The sequence below is a fragment of the Syngnathoides biaculeatus genome, chromosome 13 (genome assembly GCF_019802595.1).
Source record: "Syngnathoides biaculeatus isolate LvHL_M chromosome 13, ASM1980259v1, whole genome shotgun sequence".
NCBI lineage: Eukaryota > Metazoa > Chordata > Actinopteri > Syngnathiformes > Syngnathidae > Syngnathoides > Syngnathoides biaculeatus.
Window position 1 is genome coordinate 548,267 of NC_084652.1, and position 15,179 is coordinate 563,445.

Here is a 15,179-nt window from a genome sequence, read left to right on the forward strand (position 1 = left end):
TTCGTGTCATCAGCCAAGAATCAGCCTGCTGGTTGTGACAGGCGTGGATGTGTTTTGCTGATGATGTCAGATTTGGAATGTGTTTGACTGGAGCAGTGCCCCATTTACGAAGTCGCTGGCGACGACCACATTCGTTCTAAACAAATGTTATCAACCTGAAAGACAATTTACTTATTTGTATCTTGTTTTGTAGCTAAGAATTTTCTTTTACCTTGAATTGTTTCTTTTTCCGGAATGGAATGCCATGTTTGATCGGCACGAAGTTGTTGTTGCCGCGTATATGGTTCTTCCACATGCTACTGTAGCTCCTGACCATTTTTTAAAAGAATGTATCTTACTATGAAGCCGTCCCACACGAGTGTATATGAGGAAGGGGTGCCAGGCTGTTGTGGCCGTGTATGGTTCTTCCACATGATACGGTCTTGCGGTCATGATTAAGAACACCGCGCAAGGGTCACTAGCAACAGTGATGTTTTGTCACATTTTACAAGGGTGCAAGAAGTACCCTATTTTCCGCACTACAAGGCGCATCTAAAAGCCTTTAATTTTCTCAAAAGCCAACGGTGCGCCTTATAATCCGGTGCGCCTTATATATGGATCAATATTGGGCTTTTAGTGCAACTCCATGTAATGGATGCATAACGTAACCCCAGCCCCTACTGTAGCGGCTATTCTATGCGCCTTATAATGCGGTACGCCTTTTAGTGCGGAAAATACAGTAAGCAGTTACTCAACAACTAATCGAGTGTCAGATTGATAACTCTTGATAATTAAGCTTTTAAAGTCCTGTGAATTTTATTCTCTGAATAGTAAATCTTCTCAGTGTTCCATGAAAGCAGATTGGTATTTGTGTCGAATCGACAAAAGACACTTGCAAACATCTGCTTTTAATTTGTAAAACAATGATCAATATTTTTGCCCATTTGTTGACCTTACAGATCAAACTATAAACCAAATTTTTGCACTATCAATTTCAAATAGCTCTTTTTTTTTAATCAAAGAATGGAAATGGAAACTAATGAACGGAATAATCGACATTAAAAACAATCGTTCATTCATTGTGTTAGATGCACATAGTTGTTTCTCATCTTGCAAATATACTTTGTTCCTCACAAACGGATCATCGTTTATAAGGGAAATGAACAGGCCTTCAGGCAGCATAAAATATATTGGCAAGGAGCATACATCTGTTTCGCATTCTGACTTTCCTTGTAGATATCATATACCGCAGTTTGACATGCAGCGCTAACATTCCTGCAAGTTTATTCCCTTTTGTTCTTTTTTTTTTTTTTAATCCGTTCCTTGTTTCACATCTTGATGCAGGTGTATGGAAATTGATAAACCTCATTCATTTCTTTGCAGGCAAAGGCTCCCCATGGAGAGTTTGGGCTGCGATATTATTCTGAACACACACTTCAGCCGGAAAATCAGCCCCGCATCCGAAGCGGCCCGTGCGCTGTTCACAGCAAAACGGCTCACGCCGTATCCTCTGTGTCGGACGTTTGGAACGCTGGACCTTCGCAGGGATGCTGAGGAAAGTGATACTGAACAGGTGTGTGTAACACCAGATGATGTCAGGCTTTTAGCATACCTCTATATAAAATTGGCTAAAGTTGTCAATACAATTGTCCAATTTCCACATCTTTATCACCCTCAGTTAGCTGCCTGCGATGCTTCTATTAGGAGTGTAGCGAGCTCTGCTGTTCTGGCAAGGCAATGTCATTCTCTCCTGGAAGTTATTGAGGGCCTGAGCCAGGCTGGTTCAGTGGGCCAGGACATGGTGGTGGTTGTCCAGAGGGTCTACACCATCCCTGCCCCTGCTACATCCATCGCTAATGGCAGACTGCCTCCCATGTCTTCCGACACTCGTCCTCCAGAGCAAGACAAACGCAGGTACTGTTGGACTGTTTTTGTTTTTGTTTTTCCTCCCTTCCAGGACTTTGTTTTTTTGCCCCCAAAAATCTGGAAGGGATTAAACATATTCCATGTCTTTTTGGATGCTTTCTGGACCACAATGGGGAGGACTCCTTGGTGGCACAATGTGTCCCAGTGGTCAGGCTATTGTTCACATCCCAGAAGGCTTAACAAAGTATGCACACTGTAGCCATATGCCGTTGTTTGACAAAAGGACACAAACATGTCTTATTGAATCCAGCCGCACTGCAAGCGACGCGTGCCAAATTCTCCATCAAAAAAAAAAAAAAAAAAAAAAATTGGAAATAAAAGCAGTGTGATCTTTTGGAATCTTATGCGCAAGCGAGCTAGCGTTCAATCGTTGCCAACTTGCCGGCAGGAACACGTTTGTAACCGTTACCTTAATGTTCCAAAAACAACAAATATGCACAAGTGTGTGTGAAAGGGTGCTACGCTCATGACAACTTTGGTCGGATCATCATCAGTCTGATAGTTATCGGACGGATATTGGCAAAAAATGTCACATTGATCAGTATGATATATTCAAATGAATAAATTCATTAATTAAATGAAATTGGGCGGCACGGTGAATAACTGGTGAGTACATCTGGCTCACAGTTCTGAAGAATGGGGTTTTAATGTCGGTCCCGCTTGTGTGGAGTTGGCATGTTCTCCGATGCCTGTGTAGGTTTTCTCCGGATACTCTGGTTTCTTCCCACATGCCAAAAAAAAACATGTGTGGTAGGTTGATTGATGGCTCTAAATTTCCCTTAGGTGTGAATGTGAGTTTGAATGTTTTTTTTTGTTGTTTTTGTTTTTGTTTTGTTTTTTTAAATGTGCTTTGCGATTGGCTGCTGACCAGTTCTGGGTGTACCCCGCCTTTGCCTGAAGGTAGTTGGGATAGGGTGATCCTCGGTCCTTAGATTTGTGGTACAGGAAATGAATAAACAAAATTGATAACAAGAGCCGCTAGTCGCAACTCACCGATGGCTACCAGGCAAGCGGCTGCTGTTGTGACGGCCCGTGAGAGTCATGGATATTTTGACCAAAATTCTTCACCTCTAATACCAAAAACAGTCAGTCTGCAGAAAATCAGCATATGATTGTCACTTGCTGAAATTATCATCATCCAGTGACTTTGTGTTCAGAGTACCACAGATGCATTATTTGCCTTGAGGACGCGAATTGAAAAGTGCAGAGAAGGTCAGAAGGAGTTACATTGTGTCATTGTTGATCTAGAAAAACCCTATGACAGAGTACCAAGAGAGGAACTGTGGTACTGAATGCGCAAGTCTTGTGTGGTGGAGAAATATGTTAGAATAGTACAGGACACACGTATGAGAAGAGCAGAACAGCGATGAGGTATGCCGTAGGCATGTCAGAAGAATTTAAGGTGGAGGTGGGACTGCATCAGGGATCCGCGCTGAGGCCCTTCCTGTTTGCGGTAGTAATGGATAGGCTGACAGATGAGGTTAGACTAGAATCCCCTTGGACCAAGATGTTCGCAGATGATATTGTGAGATGCAGTGAAAGCAGGGAGCAGGTGGAGGAACAATTCGAAAGATGGAGGCATGCACTGGAAAGGAGAGGAATGAAGATTAGCCGAAGTAAAACAGAATATATGTGCGTGAATGAACGGGGCGGAGGGGGAAGAGTGAAGCTCCAGGGAGAAGAGATGGCAAGGGTGGACGACTTCAAATACAATACAGAGCAATGGTGTGTGTGGTAAAGGAAGTGAACAAACAGGTCCAAGCGGGATGGAACAGTTGGTGGAAGGTGTCTGGTGTTCTATGTTACAGAAGAGTCTCCGCTAGGATGAAGGGCAAAGTTTACAAAACAGTGGTGAGGCCGCCATGATATAAGGATTCGAGACGGTGGCACTGAAGAAACAACAGAAAGCAGAACTGGAGGTGGCAGAAATGAAGATGTTGAGATTCTCGCTCGGAGTGAGCAGGTTGGATAGGATTAGAAATGAGCTCATTAGAGGCACAGCCGAAGTTTGATGTTTTGGAGACAAGGTTAGAGAGAGCAGACTTTGATGGTTTGGACATGTTCAGAGGTGAGAGAGTGAGTATATTGGTAGAAGGATGCTGAGGATGGAGCTCCCAGGCAAAAGAGCGAGAGAGAGGAAGACCAAAGAAAAGGTATTAATGGATGTTGTGAGGGAAGACATGAGGAAGGACAGTGGGTCTTAGAGAGGAAGATGCACGAGATAGGCTTAGATGGAAAAAGATGACACGCTGTGGCGACCCCTAACGGGACAAGCCGAAAGGGAAAAAAAGAAGTGCTACAAGAAGACACGCTCAGTTACTAGCATTCTGGTTTTCATTTGATTGTCTTGTATGTAAGGCTTACAAGTTTTTTTTCCCTCCAAATTTGGGTAGTTGGGTACAAATTCATGTTATATTGCTGCAGTTGGAGCGGAACCATTGTTTAAAGAAATTAATACATTTTACACCAACCCCCCCACTACTAATATAGGGCCTTTGAAATGTAGCGGACCATATCACAATCGTCTAATGAATCACTGGCAGTTGGTGTGAACAGAGAATGTACTGTATGACTGGACTCGTAAGGTTTTTAAAATGAAAACAGGAAGTTGCATCGTTCCAAAGTTTAAAATCTCCTTTGACTTAGAAATGACACATGGCAGTGCTGTTGTTATAGTTCATGAACTAGTGAATGAGCTATTTGAAGTCAGGCGATCCACTGTGACCTTTAGTTGCCTGGCCCTCCCCACGCTTCTTGTTTTTATCCTGTGCTGAGTTATAAAAGAGAGGCTTTGGGTTCGGTCGGACCAGGGCCAGGTGTCGGTCGCGGCCGGTGCCGTGCGATGACGCCAGGTCAGCTGACGCGCATCCAACCCGTCTGAAGGTTGTAATCTGACACCCGCTCCTTCCATGCTTCCTCTCTGGCTGGTAAACAAACGCCGCCCTCCTTGGCCGGAAACACTCCCTCCCTTCTTTTTTTCGCGCCTCTCTCCTTAACCAGAGTCAACAGGTTGAGTTAGTAGTTATGCGACGGGGTGGGTGTGGCGCACTGATAACACCGACTTCAGGAAAAGACTCAGTCTACTCATTTTTACATATTTGCCAAGGGACCATATCTTTATTGGCCCTTTGGTTTCTAACCGATAAAAACATTCAGAATGGAATTGAATAAATCTTTTTGAGTAACACAATTAGAAAAATTGCTGGTTTTATAACCAACTGGTCTGAAGCATCAAAGGATCATTGAAAGATGAAAAAAAAAATCCCCAAGAATCTGTGTACATTAACTGTACATGAAGTCATAGATTCTAGTTGTGCGGCTGTCGTCAGGCAGAATCCTCACATCAAAACCACTTTTCAGTAAAACAAAAGTTAAACGTGTTTTTTTACGCCATTAACGCCGCATCGTCAAAGAGAGCAAGGCATTTTCAGCTGTAGAAAATAACCGACCGATGTATTGATTTGTGAAAAAAATTATAATTTAACCGATGTAGGAGGCAGACCAAAAGCTGAGTGTTTGCAATACATAAGGATTGCTTTTCTATTTTGTTTACTTTGACAGTACACATCAACTGCGAGTGGCAATAAGACCTAGAAGCCTCTTTTTTTTTTTTTTTTTAAATAATTGCTAACTAGTTGTATCTGCCAAAAGGCTGTGATGTCAGTTCGGTCACTGCAGGGATTGCATCTGAAGTCTGCGCTTGCAAGTTAAAGCAAAAAAAACAGTCGAATGATGGCTCGTATCTTAAAGAAATCCTCACGTCAAGTCCCTCATGTTTATAGACACTGTAGATGTATCAATAAGTAATGTATGTAAGCAGTTGAAAATATAATGAGCACAAAATATACTAACTGTGCTGTATTTGAATAATAATATATGCCGTAATTTCCAACCTACAAGCCGCGACTTTTTTCACACGCTTTCAACCGTGCGGCTAAGGGGGTGATGCGGCTAATTGGTGGATTTTTTTCTAGCGGCCCCAAGGGGGCACTCGAGCGGTACGAATGAGACCGGTGGAATATATGTGCCGAGGAAGTGACTTTTACCGGCCCTGTTAGCGCTGCACTACAATTAGCGCTGCGCTATCGTGTTTCTGCTGTGTTACTAGCGTGTCTCAGTGATGTTTACCGGTAAGGTTTATTTTAACTAGCGTTAGTGCTTGCACGGGGCTAGCGTTAGCTTTACCGTCAGCGCCATCCAAGTGTTAAACTTTTTCTGTGTACCTTTTTTCTTTGTAAATATCTTGTTTCAATGTGGGCACTTGCGTCTTTTACACAGCTGCGGCGTACGTATTTACCAAACAGTATTTCCTTTACAAATGTACTCGGTGAGGCTTGTAACCAGTTGCGCTCTGTAGGCTGGGAATTATGGTAAAAGAGATAAACTACTTGCATAGAATAGTTAGCAGCATTATATGTGGTAGAAAAAAAACCATGCATTAATAAATAGCTTTGTAAGTAGTTGAGACAATACATAAATAAATTTGAACAGCAGCAAGAATAGTCAGCAGTAATGTCACCAAATAATGACATGCTTATCAATAAATAGTGAGTATAGAACTTCATGGCTCGTTGTTTGTCATAGTACTTTTCCAGGATGTCGGCGAAGAGGCTGAAAGAGAGGAAAAAATTCAGTTTAACGAGCCTCGTGGTGGTCCCGCTCGATGTGACGACAAAGACATGTTGTGCTTCTCATGTCAAGTCCCCAGCTTCAGTGACTCACTTCTGAGCTCACAATGTTTTTGATACTTTTGTTGTTCACACACCCAGGAGAGGGAAGATGAGGGCGATATTTACGCCTGGAGAAGATGTTGAGTTCCTGTAAATTTGGAATAGAATAAACAAGAAGATTAACTGTTTGCAGGAAGTGAGAAGAGTCTTTATTTTCTGCAGTGGTGAAGGAACACAATGTGCTGCAAGGATCCTGTTTCAGCGATGTTTATCAGCCTCCTTGCGCCGATTGGTGGACATTGCGCAGAAAGGAATCCCGCCCGACACCCCCGACCCACCCGCCCCCGTCAACGAGGCCTCTCCGCTGTATTCTTTATGCGTGGGTCACTCGCTCAGCGCGTTGCCAAGTAATGTGCATGTGCGCACTGTGACTTGTGCGTATGTGTGCGTGCGGCGTCGAGTAAGTGGATCGGAGTTCCTGGAAGAAAAGTTGTGCTGCTAAGAATTCTGTGCTTGCTCACAATAACAAATTCCTCAAAACAGCCTGTGACTGAAAGAGTGAGGGGGTCTGGCTAAGAGGAAGTGGGTCTGCGAAAACGGCCAAAAGGAGGTGGCTTCTCGTTTATGTCGAGCTGGTACAACCACCCTATTTGTTATCTGTCAAGTGCTGGATCCGATCTTGAACTTTTTTTTTTTTTTCGGGCTCAAGTTAAGACAAGTTGCAGCAAGGGCAAAATAGAATATTTGTTTTAACCACATTTTGCTCCAACAGCACTGATTACTGTAAACGTTTCTAATTGGGCATTAAAAAAAAAAAAGCAACACAGTTTACACTTCTTGTACTCCCCTTGAGCTGATCTCGTGAGGGCTTTTCTACACGGGCAAAAGTGACTGCCAGAGAAGAGCCAAACTCTAACAATAATCTTATCAAATCAATCCATTGACGTTCTTAAATATTTCTCTCTGAATGTTCTGAACTTCTGTTTCCAGGTGTCGGCCTGTGCGCGTGGCTGTAGCTTAACTTGGCAAAGTGTGCTTTTTGTGGATGTTTTTGCGATGCCATCACAGAAGGGCAAGAGTGGTGACGAAGAGGAAAATTATGAGCATCGATAAATCATTCCCATTTATAACACAAGAAGAAGACTGTGGATACCAGTCAGCTGCCGCTGATTGGTTTGAAAGTCAACAAACTTTGTTTTTTTATGTATTGATCTTTTGGAACATTCTGAAGTACTATTTCCAAGGGGAGTTGTGTTTGCTCTTCTGCATGGCTGGTGGTGGCTTCCTTCCCAGCTTTCATAAAAACATGTAAAAATACCCAAGGATCAAGTATTATAGCACACGTTACACACACTACTTCTTGTCTCTCTGAAATCAGCCTTACACTGCTGTGCCAGCGGCGACTTTGACTTTCATTACCATGATGACCGAGGGCACAGCCTTGTGAGCTGAGTGACTTCTATTTGGGGACGCAGAGACCAAAGTATCTGGAGGAAAGCAAGCGCCCCCAAAGACAACAAAGGCATTTTCACTCACGGAGTCAGCACTTCATACTCTGGAGTGTACAGTATTTGCTGCATGTACAGTTTGTGGCAGCACAGACACATCATGTTTCAACAACTTTCACAGGAAAATCAAGTACCGTATGTTTCGCACTATAAGGCGCACACTGCATTGTAAGGCGCACCTCCAATAAACGGCCCATTTTAAAACTTTTCCCATGTATAAGGCGCACCGTCTGCTTTTGAGAAAATTAAAGGCTTTTAGGTGCGCTTTATAGTGCGGAAAATACGGTATGTGACACACATTGGAAGCCATCGACGTTAGCCGATGCTATTCTGTACAGCCAACGGAAGTCAAGGCAGCTCTGCTTACCTTTTGGCTTTGACATGATAGCTGTTGTGTCGCAATCATGGTGATTTTTGCCGGTGAAAAATAGTGTTGCATACCGTGTGGTCTGCCGTTCTGACTCGATAGTGATGCTTGAAAGTAGCTCTGAATCTTCGCTCAGCCTGGCAGATCATATCATGGCCGGAGAAGCTCGCTGTGTGAGCAGTTATGTAATTTAGCCTCGTTATTAAATAAGTGTGGATGACTTGCAAAATGGCTTAATCGTTTTCAGAAATAGAAATAGGATCATAATAAAGTTACTTTTTAATTTCACACTTCATGGGTGGTCACCAACTCCAGAGACGCAGCTATTTGTATCCAAGAACTTAGTCAGTTTTCCGTAATATGTCCCCTATTAATATTAGTTTAGCAATTCTATTATGAACAAAATGTTCTTTTGCTTGACCACGACAAAAAAAAAAAAAATACTTTTGACATTTATCACTTTCTAACTAGTAAAATGTGAGTATTTTTATGTTTTGGAATGACCAGAAATGATGCTGATGTGTGTACCATGTCCTCTTAGTGACACATTTTTGAAAATGAATCCCAGACTGGGAGTGGTCCGCTCATTCTGCACGGCGACACAAGTCAATCCATATTTTTTTTTCATTTATTTTTTTTTTTCCTGAGATGAATTTAGGTGTTATGGCTTGATTGCAAACAATTGGGAATAACCTTGGTTAGAATGGTGGCGTCCAGGGTGAAAAGTCACGCAGTGAATGTTCTTTTGACATGTATTTCGAGACCGACAAACAGTGGGCCAACCTCATGTTTACCAACATGTACATTTATAGTCTCAATCAGGTGGTTGAAAACCATCTCCAAACTTTCTCAGTGCCTGGAATTTTTTCACAAGCATGCACACGCATGACCAGCGCTCTGACGGTCCTCCCTCCCTTTTTTTTTCCAGCGTTCTCCTCCCGCCTCCTCCCCGTTCCCTCGCTCATCTCAACAGGGGTTTAAGCTCCACTGTTTACTCCTGCGAGCTGGTGCGGCAGGCCCGTGTCTGGACTTGACTGCCAGAGTTGGATACCAAGGGCCTGCTGCGGTTGTAGCTCATGAATACGCAGCACTTTTAGGCTTGTGTGTTTTTAGGCCAAAGGTCCTTTCTGTCAGCAGCAGCCTGTCTAACCAGCCACCACCGTAAGCACAAAGTGTCACCCTGACACCTTTGGCACTCCATATTGCTGCTTTGCTAGGATTTTTTTTATTTCTATTTTTATTTTTTTGTGGTCTGTCATTCTAGGAATGAAACATACTTCATCACCATGCGAGGAATTGCAATATCACAAGAGTGCGGAAACTTTTAAGTTGTCAACATTTGAAAGTATCAGTCTTTTAATGCAATAATGATAAAAGGCCGAGGGCAGAAAAAAACATTTTTCAATGTTTATCACACAAGCACTTAAACTGAGTCATAGGATTCGGAGTCAGTCATTTATTTGTAATTTTATGATACTTATCAGAATTTTCCTTTTAAAGTCACAGCATGAAAATGCATAACATATTAGTAATGTAAAAACAGAACAAAATGTAAAAAGTACTACTTGAAACATTTTTGTCATATTGCATACTGTAACATTACCACTTAATTCACAGTAAGGTTTTTTTTCCTCATCACATTACTTTTTGAAAATAACTCTTTCATATAATATGACGACTAATCACGTAACTTTCATTTATTCCTTTTCATCAAATCTTAATGCTGGTAATGTCTGTTCTAAAAATATATTTGTGTATTTTAAAAAAAATTTTATGTATTATTTTTTTTGGAAATTAGTCTCTGTATAAAACCTGGAATTTATGTGAATAAATTTTAGTTTATTTATTTTTTCTTTCATTCGTTTTTGTCTCAAAATATTATTCAGGCAATATTACATTTACAAATATAATTCTATGTATTTTGACTTTAATACTAACAATTGGTTATGATTAATCTTTATTCGCATATCACCTTCATCTTTTAATATCAAGACTAATCACAAAATGAGAGAAAAATCTTCACATATGGTGGTTCATCTCATATATGTTGACATTTTGGTTTTAATATTGTGATATGAACGTTTTTCATGACATGGAACACGTTTTTTCTCATGATTGTCAATATTATAATGTAACAATGCAGCTTTTTTTCCTCATTTAAAACAAATCAGGAGGAATTAAAGTATGTGTGATCCTTTTTGTCCCCAGGCTTTGTGTGCTAGTCCAGGACAGTTTTGGGATGTTCAGCGTGTTGCAGCTGCACCTGCTGGCCCATCAGGATGACTTTCGTCAGTACCGCCGGGCGTGGCGCGGGTTGAGCTGCGTGCTCCGAGGCGTCAAGGTGGTGCAGCGTCTCAGCCGGGAAAGGTGAGACTCGCGGATTTACAGGCGAACGTCAACCTAACGCCCCCACACTTTGGTTTTTAATTGAGCTTTTCGAATTTCTATTTTATCGCTATCTCGCCGGGAAAAAGGTTGGACGGCCGCGATAGCTGAGGCTCGTAGAGCGATGAGGAGGAGACCTTCAATCTCAATTTGTCACATCAATGAGTTTAACATCCCCCTCGCTGAAAGTTGTCACCGTGCCCTGCCGGCCTTGCTTCAGTGTTTACATGTAAGATGATACTGAGGCTGCACACTCACGAGTCCCTTGTGAGCCACCGTGGTCAGAGTCCCAGATTAGCAGCAGTTAGAAGAACTGAAACGAGAGTATTTGACGGCGGGCTGGGGCGGGGGATATGTTTACATCTTAGACCAATAATGTTCCTCGAGGTGGTCAATGATTAATGAGCCCATCTTCAGTGCTAACACATGAGAAACACGAAAACACGGGGGTGGATTGGCTAAATGAAGCTTTCAATTATCTTCGAGGAACGAGTTTGTTTCAGTTCATTGCAGCTACGTTTTTCAAGTAACTCACTCGAGCAGCCTCTTTGATGATAATTAAATATAATAATAATAATAATTATATATAAATAACACAGGTGAAACGGTGGAACAGCTGGTAAAGCGTTGGCCTCTCAGGTCTGAGGACCCGGGTTCGATCCCAGCCCCTTCTGTCCGGTGTTTGCATGTTCTCCCCGTGCCTGTGTGGGTTTTCTTCGGGCATTCCAGTTTCCTCCCACATCTTGAAAACATGCAACATTAATTGGACACTCTCAATTGCTCCGAGGTGTGACTGTGAGTGCGGCTGTTTGTCTCGATGTTCCCTGCGATTGGCTGGCGACCAGTTCAGGGTGTACCCCGCCCGCCTCCTGCCCGTTGACAGCTGGGCTAGGCTCCAGCACTCCCTGCGACCCTTGTGAGGATAAGTGGCTAAGAAAATGGATGGATGGATGGATGGATGGATGGATGGAAAAACACACATTTTGCCAAATGAAATTCAATGAATTGGGTCAAAAAATAAGGAAATAAGTCCATGTAGACTGTGACTGTTTATGGTGGATGCCACTTTTGTTTTATGAAACTGTGGAATTATGTACTATATCAGTGCTATCAGTGCAAACTAGACATTTCACAGGGATGACTCACAAAGTGCCTCACATACATCAGATGTGTAACATACAGAAATGATGCATTTTAGTTATTACAAAAATATCTAAATCAAGATAAATAGTTGTCCTGGAATCTGTTCCTTAACAAATGTGATTTAAATGCCTTTGAAGATTGAAGTGGATTCCAAGATTTGGGGGCAATGAGACCGTAAGACTCTTTTTCACCTTTAGTTTTTGTCTTGAGAAGGAGGTATTTCAACATATAAAAGAAGAATTTAAATGATTTTTAATACAGAAATTAGCTGGACACTTGCCTTTTGAAAATTATTTTTCTGTTTGATAAATTTGTAAAGCGTCTTGAAATACAGTACTGAAATAAATGAACTTTTCCACCTTATTCTTAAGGTATACCTGTGTATTTGCAAAACGGACTCCGTTTTTCACATCCATCTCGAGCAAATAAAATCCCCCAAAACTGACGAGGTGTATTTTGTTCAAATGTCAAATGCGAGACCTCGTAAATGTCATCCGCGAGGCCTCTTTGGCACCAATGCTAGCTATGCAGCTTACTCATGTTGCCATCGTAGAGTGAGCAGTATTTTATTTTTTTCCCCTTTGGAATATCTCTCAAGCGTTGTAAGATGTGTGTCATGTTTGAAAAAATAAACGGTAACGTTTTAAAAAAGACAAGCCAGTTCCATAGCGAGCCGGCTTTTCGGTGCCTTGAAATGAATGTGGGGAAAAAAGACACTCGTTAACAAGCAAAACTCAGAATTACCTCTGGATGAACCTGACAAGTGCGGCTGCATGCGTTCTTACTCATCCTCAAGCAGTCTCACTGGACTCGAATGGGCTGCGGAACCAGTTCCGTACAAAGGAAGCCTGTGATTACAAGGCTGACTAAGGCGCTGATAAGACGGCGCAGCGCACAAATGAATGAGCAGCCTTCACCGACTACTGTCAACTCATGACGACGTTTCTTTTTCTCTTTTTTTTTTTTTTTTTTTTTTTCTTTCCTCTCCCTTCCGACACTCCTTTCAAGTTTGGTTTTGATAGCATGGAGCATGTCCAGGCATGATTTGTCTGTCATTTGGGAGATTAAGACAAATCAACCACTACAAATATATCATATGTCATTTTGTTAACTGTTTTTTGGGGCGAGACCTAACTTTTTTTTTTTTTTTTTTTGCTGTAACATAGTCCTTTAAGGCATTTTTAATCAAATATCTGTAATATTAAACTCATTGCAATGCATTTAAACTTTATGACAACAAAGTTTCTTCCGGCATTTTTAACAATTTATACAAAAGCAGTTAAAAAAAAAAAAAAATTTCCAAGTTGGATATTCTTGTATCGTATGACAGAGATCAATCATTGTAACGGGAACCAATCATTGGATGTGATGATCCTCGGCGCATGTGTGTTAAATATTAAAATGTTTTTTTTTCCCCCAAGAATTTAAAACAACAGATGTCCATAAGCTTTTCTTCTTCTTTTTTTTTTTTTTTTAAACTGAGAGCTTCTTTGGTACTGAAGAACCCAAAAGCCTACCAGTTTGATACGCACTTCTAAAATAACAAATGTACTTGTTACCTTTAATTAAATTATAATTAATTAATCAATGTGCAGACACTGATTGTGCTAATAACGTCTGTCAATAATTATCAGCAAAGATTTAAGCAATGAAATAATATATAATATTTCTCTTAGTGTTTACATTTTCACTGTTACTTGTACGACATCCATCCATCCATTTTCTTTGCCGCTTATCCTCACAAGGGTCGCGGGGATTGCTGGAGCCTATCCCAGCTGTCAACGGGCAGGAGGCGGGGTACACACTGAACTGGTTGCCAGCCAATCGCAGGGCACATCGGGACAAACAGCCGCACTCACAATTACACCTTGGGGCAATTTAGAGTGTCCAATTAATGTTGCATGTTTTTGGGGATGTGGGAGGAAACCGGAGTTCGTGGAGAAACCACACGCAAGCACGGGGAGAACATGCAAACTCCACACAGGGAGGGCTGGGGTTGAACCCAAGTCCTCAGAACTGTGAGGCCAACGCTTTCCAGCTGGTCCACCGTGCCGCTACTTGTACAATATTCATAGGAAAACACAATCAGGCCAGTGGGATAATTGTGCGGTCCAAAGGTTGGTGTTCCCTGAGGATATTCTGGTTTCACAGCAGCAAACTGGATGGTAGCAGCATTCAGTAATAATAATAATAATAATAATAATAATAAATGGAAAAATTGTCTTTGTACATCAGGCCATGACGGTGAGCAGAATTAGAATGAGAGCAGCAGCAGCAGCAGTATTTCTGGCAGCGGTACATAATGTATACATACTCTTTATTCATATGTTAATCTGACCGGCATTGAAAACGACCAGCAGAAAGCATATTTGAGCAGTTGAGAACGAAATAAACGCCAGCAAGACAAATGATGTGCACTGGATTGACCATGCTACACAAGTATATTCTATTTGAAAATGACCAGCAGCAAGAGTTGTCAGGAGAACGCTTGTATGAGCAGTTGAAAATTCAGTGCCGTCTTGGACTTGAGTGGAAGTGAAACCGCTCGCCAAAGTTTCACTGAAGTCCTTTATTCAGCAACAAATCCCCATCCACCCCCACCGCCGTCCACCCCACCCTCTTTTCTCTCCTTACTTTACATCCTGTTTTACTCTCAGGCGCTCCAGTCTTTTCAGCCTGATAGACACACTGTGGCCCCCACCGAAGCCCCCCCTTGAGTGCCATGGGAACACACCAAGCATGCCCAGTGTAAGTTCCAACCCTCGCCGGACACAACATTAGGTACACCTGCATAAAGCACTGCAACAGCGAACCGCGCATCGACCGCGCAGCAAATCGAGCAAGCGTGTATGAGCGTGCTCGCTGCGAACGTCGATATTTAAATCAGCGGTCGAACGTGTTTGCATTAAGTGTATTACTTACGTCACCATTGGGAGGATCCAATGCATTTAGATGGGAATAGCTTGGCGTAGCCTTCTAACTGCACGACTGTGTACTATTTGTTTCAATATTTCTATACTTACGTGACAAAAGATAGAATGATAAAGCTACAGGGAGTCGTCGGTCTACGACTGAGATTCGTTCCTACCGTAGCGACTCAACTTGAATTTCGATTTTAGTCGGATTCCTCCATTAAAATCAGAATTTACGTCAAAATACTTTGTATAAAAAAACAAATGCACTGGAATAAACAAGATGGTG

The 15,179-nt window shown here is 42.0% G+C and overlaps 1 protein-coding gene across 4 annotated transcripts in view; it reads left to right on the top strand.

Moving 5' to 3' along the window:
- The window catches only part of spidr (scaffold protein involved in DNA repair), a 50,511-nt gene that overhangs the window by 22,752 nt on the left and 12,580 nt on the right, over positions 1–15,179 (top strand). For all 4 annotated transcript variants that reach the window (XM_061838968.1, XM_061838969.1, XM_061838970.1 and 1 more), the window contains exons 9-12: positions 1,363–1,552; positions 1,658–1,893; positions 10,659–10,817; positions 14,636–14,726. In XM_061838968.1, the coding sequence (XP_061694952.1) occupies positions 1,363–1,552; positions 1,658–1,893; positions 10,659–10,817; positions 14,636–14,726 (676 nt within the window). The remainder of the gene's footprint in view (positions 1–1,362; positions 1,553–1,657; positions 1,894–10,658; positions 10,818–14,635; positions 14,727–15,179) is intronic.